Source organism: Lipotes vexillifer, unplaced genomic scaffold (genome assembly GCF_000442215.2).
Source record: "Lipotes vexillifer unplaced genomic scaffold, Lipotes_vexillifer_v1.1 scaffold611, whole genome shotgun sequence".
NCBI classification, from domain to species: domain Eukaryota; kingdom Metazoa; phylum Chordata; class Mammalia; order Artiodactyla; family Lipotidae; genus Lipotes; species Lipotes vexillifer.
Window position 1 is genome coordinate 2499459 of NW_006785619.1, and position 3863 is coordinate 2503321.

Sequence of the window (3863 nt, forward strand, 5' to 3'; positions counted from 1 at the left end):
AAAAAAAAAAAAAAGTAAAACTGTCTTTATCCACAGATGGCACTGACCATTTGTATAGAAAATCCTATAGATTCTACCCAAAAGCTATTAATTAGTGAGTTTATTAGCAAGGCTGCCTGATCCAAGGTCAGTATACAAAAATCAATTGTATTTTTATACTAGCCACAATCAGAAGTAGAAATTTATAAATGCCATTAATAAGAGAAAAAAATATGAACACTTAGGGATAAATCTGATAAAAGATGTATAAGACGTACAGGGAAAACTACAAAGCACTGCTGAGAAAAATTAAAGAACTAAATAAATGGAGAGATATACCATATTCATGGATCAGAAGACAATATTGTTAAGATGTCAATTCTCCCCAAATTAAAGATGCAATGTAATCCCAATCAAAAGCCCCCGAGGCTTTTTTGTAGAAATTGAAAGCAGATTCTGAAATTCATATGGAAATGCAAAAGATCTAGAATAGCCAGTCACATTTTGAAAAAGAACAAAGTTGGAGGACTTATACTACCTGACTTAAAGACTTGTGGCAAAGGTACAATAATGGAGACAGTGTGGCACTGATGTAAAGATAAACAAATGGACAAATGGAACAGAATGCAAAGCCCAGAAATAGGCCCACACCATATACGGTCAACTGATTTCCAAGAACAGTCAAGTAATTCAGTAGAGAAAGGATACTCTTTTCTTTCACATGGTGCTGGAACAAATAGATATGCAAATGAAAAAAAAAGAAATGCATTTCATCTTGCTATATTAAAAAAAATCAATTCAAAGTAGACCATACACCTATTGTAAAACCTAAAACTATAAAATTCCTAGAAAAAAAAAGGCAGTAAATCTTTGTGGCTTTAGGTAGTCAAAGATTTCTAATCGGACTTCATTAAGAACCTCTGCTCTTTAAAGGACATTGTTAAGAAAACCAAAAATATAAGCCACAGATGGGGAGAAAATATTTCTAAAACATAAATATCTGACAAACATAAAAGGATTTTTTTTTAATTCTTAAAACTCAATAATAAAAGATGAACAACCCAATTAAAAATAGGTAGACAATTTGAACACATCCTTCATCAAAGACGACACGCTGATGACAAATAAGCACATGCAGAGATTCAGTCTTTGGGGAAATACATATTAAAACCACGATGAAATGCAACTACACACCTACTTGAATGTCTCAAATTAAAAAGACTTTCTATAGCACTCTTTGGTGAGGATCTGAAGCAATTGGGACACAAATTCTTCGGGTGGCGATGTAAAATTGCACAACTACTTTTGAAATGAGTCTGGCAGTTTCCTTAAAAGTTAAACATAATGGGGATATACGTATAGCTGATTCACTTTGTTATAAAGCAGAGACTAACACACCATTGTAAAGCACTTATATTCCAATAAAGATGTTTTAAAAAAAAGTTAAACATATGACTCAGTCATTCCACCGGTATTTACCTAAGAAAAATGAAAATGTATGTCCATACAAAGACTTGCACATGAATGTTCATGGCAGTTTTATTTGTAAAATACAAAATACGCATCAACAGGTGAATGGATGTGCAGATTGTGGCCAATTTATGCAAGGGAATACTATTCTGTAATGTAAGAGAATGAAATACTAATCCATGGAACAACGTGGATGAACCTTAAAATAGTTACACGGAGACAGAGGCCAGACCCCACCTCCCCAACTAAAGAGCACATACTGTATGATTCCATTTATACAGAAAAAAAAAACTAATTTATAGCAACAGAAAGCAGATCAGCAGCTATCTGGGGATGTGGGAGGGACAACAGTAAGATTTACAAAGAGACATGAAGAAAACTGTCGGGAGTAATGATTATGTTTATTATTTGGATTGTACTGATGGTTTCACAGATGTATAAACGTATCAAAGCTTACTAAAGCATGCACTTTACATATGTGCTATTTATGATGTCAACCACACCTCCATAAAGCTGTTTTTAAAAAAGTGGAACATCTAACACTGACATGAAAAATGTCTATCACACATATTAAGTTTTTTAAAAAGCTGTGGAATTATCTATATCATGATCTCATTTATGTAAAATATATGTGTGCTTACACTGAATATACAGTATGTATGTATAGAAAAAAAGCCTGAGGAAATGTATTGTTAATCTGTTTACAGTTTGAGATCGGAGAAACAATAGATACAGCTTTTCATTTTATATATCCCTATATTGTTTGAACTTTGTATAACAAACATGCGTTACTTCCGAAATTAACAAAGAGAAGAAATTAGCAGTTTTAAAAGCCACTGGGCAAGATGAACTTGAAGGTAAAAGCCAAAATCACTTCTTTGTACAGCAGAAACTAACAACACTGTAAGGCAACTATACTCCAATAAAGAAAAAAGTAAAAAATAAAACAAATTGACTTATATATGAAAAAAATGGAGTCTTTTTCTTTGGAGAATGATCCCCAGTCGTGGAGAACAGGGAGGGGGCACATGCCTCAGAGTCACCTGGACTGATCAGACTCAGAACTGCTCTGTCCCTCTCCCAGGAGAGAATCCCTACTTCCATGAGCTACCTGGATAGACAACAGCATTTGTCTAACCTTCAGGTACCCTGAGGCACAAAAGCGCCAAGCGCTCTCAAAGACCAACAGTTTTACCTCCGATTTTCAGTGGGTATAAGGAATATCCCCAAGGCTATGGTAAAAAAAAAATCTGACAATGTTTCTGAGCCCACGCTCTTGGGGTATTTAGTACCTTGGATAATTTTCTGCTGCTGTTCCCGGATTTCATCAAAACCCAAGCCTCTGGTCTCCTCCGGCTCCTCGAAGAGCCACGGGTTGGGTCCTCCTCGCTTGGCCCCTCCAGTCATCAGGCTGGACCTGAGAACAAGATTACAGGAATTACATAACTCAAAAAATATAGCTCTGCTGCAAATCACTCCCACAAGTGCCGAAGGGGCTAGCCTCGCCTGCTTTGAAAATTCAATTCGACTGCAATTTATTGCACGCTTAGTTTATGCCAGCAACTGTGTTCAGTGCTGGAAGAGATACGCAAATGAATAAGGCCCAAGCCTGGTCCCCAGGAGAATTACAGCCTGTAAAGGAGACTGTGGCAGCGCATAATAGTTTTACTAATCCTCCATGAGACATGTGAGTCAATAATCATAAATGAAGGTCTTAAATTTCAAAACACAAGGCCAAATGGAAGTGGCCTTTCTATTAGGACAAAGTCTCACAGGTGGCACCAAAAGCACAAATATTATTTCTCGAGAAGATATAATGTTGCCACTACAGGTTATAGCATTAAAAATGACCACTGACTTTCTTATTTCGTATTTGGCTGCTCAGATAGAAACACGTGCAGAGTTTCAAAACCAAGTCTATGAATATAGCGTAGCATTTATAACACAAATTCTGAATTATCCATCCTAATCTTGACTCCCTCTCATAACCCATACGCTCCTTCTGCACCAGACATACTGGGCTCCTTGCTGGCCAAGGAACACAGAACACACACTTCTGGCCTCAGTCCCATGTTTACAGGATCCTTCTCACTCCAGGTATCTCCCCTTCTGCCTCCACCTGCCCACATTCTGTCCAAACTATGAGGAGCATCTAGTGGATGAAACCATATCCGACCATTTCTACCCAGATGGGAACAGCCACTCACTCTATAGTATGACTCATAGGATTTTTAAAATGATGGTAATGAGGGGCTTCCCTGGTGGCGCAGTGGTTAAGAATCCACCTGCCAATGCAGGGGACACGGGTTCGAGCCCTGGTCCGGGAGGATTCCACATGCCACGGAGCAACTAAGCCCGTGCGCCACAACTACTGAGCCTGTGCTCTAGAGCCCGCGAGCCACAACTACTGAAGC

The 3863-nt window shown here is 37.9% G+C and overlaps 1 protein-coding gene across 1 annotated transcript in view; it reads right to left on the reverse strand.

The window, feature by feature from the left end:
* STX8 (syntaxin 8) overlaps positions 1 to 3863 on the reverse strand; it is a 256727-nt gene that overhangs the window by 201054 nt on the left and 51810 nt on the right. Inside the window, exon 6 of the mRNA XM_007457836.1 lies at positions 2742 to 2866. Within this exon, the coding sequence (XP_007457898.1) occupies positions 2742 to 2866 (125 nt within the window). The remainder of the gene's footprint in view (positions 1 to 2741; positions 2867 to 3863) is intronic.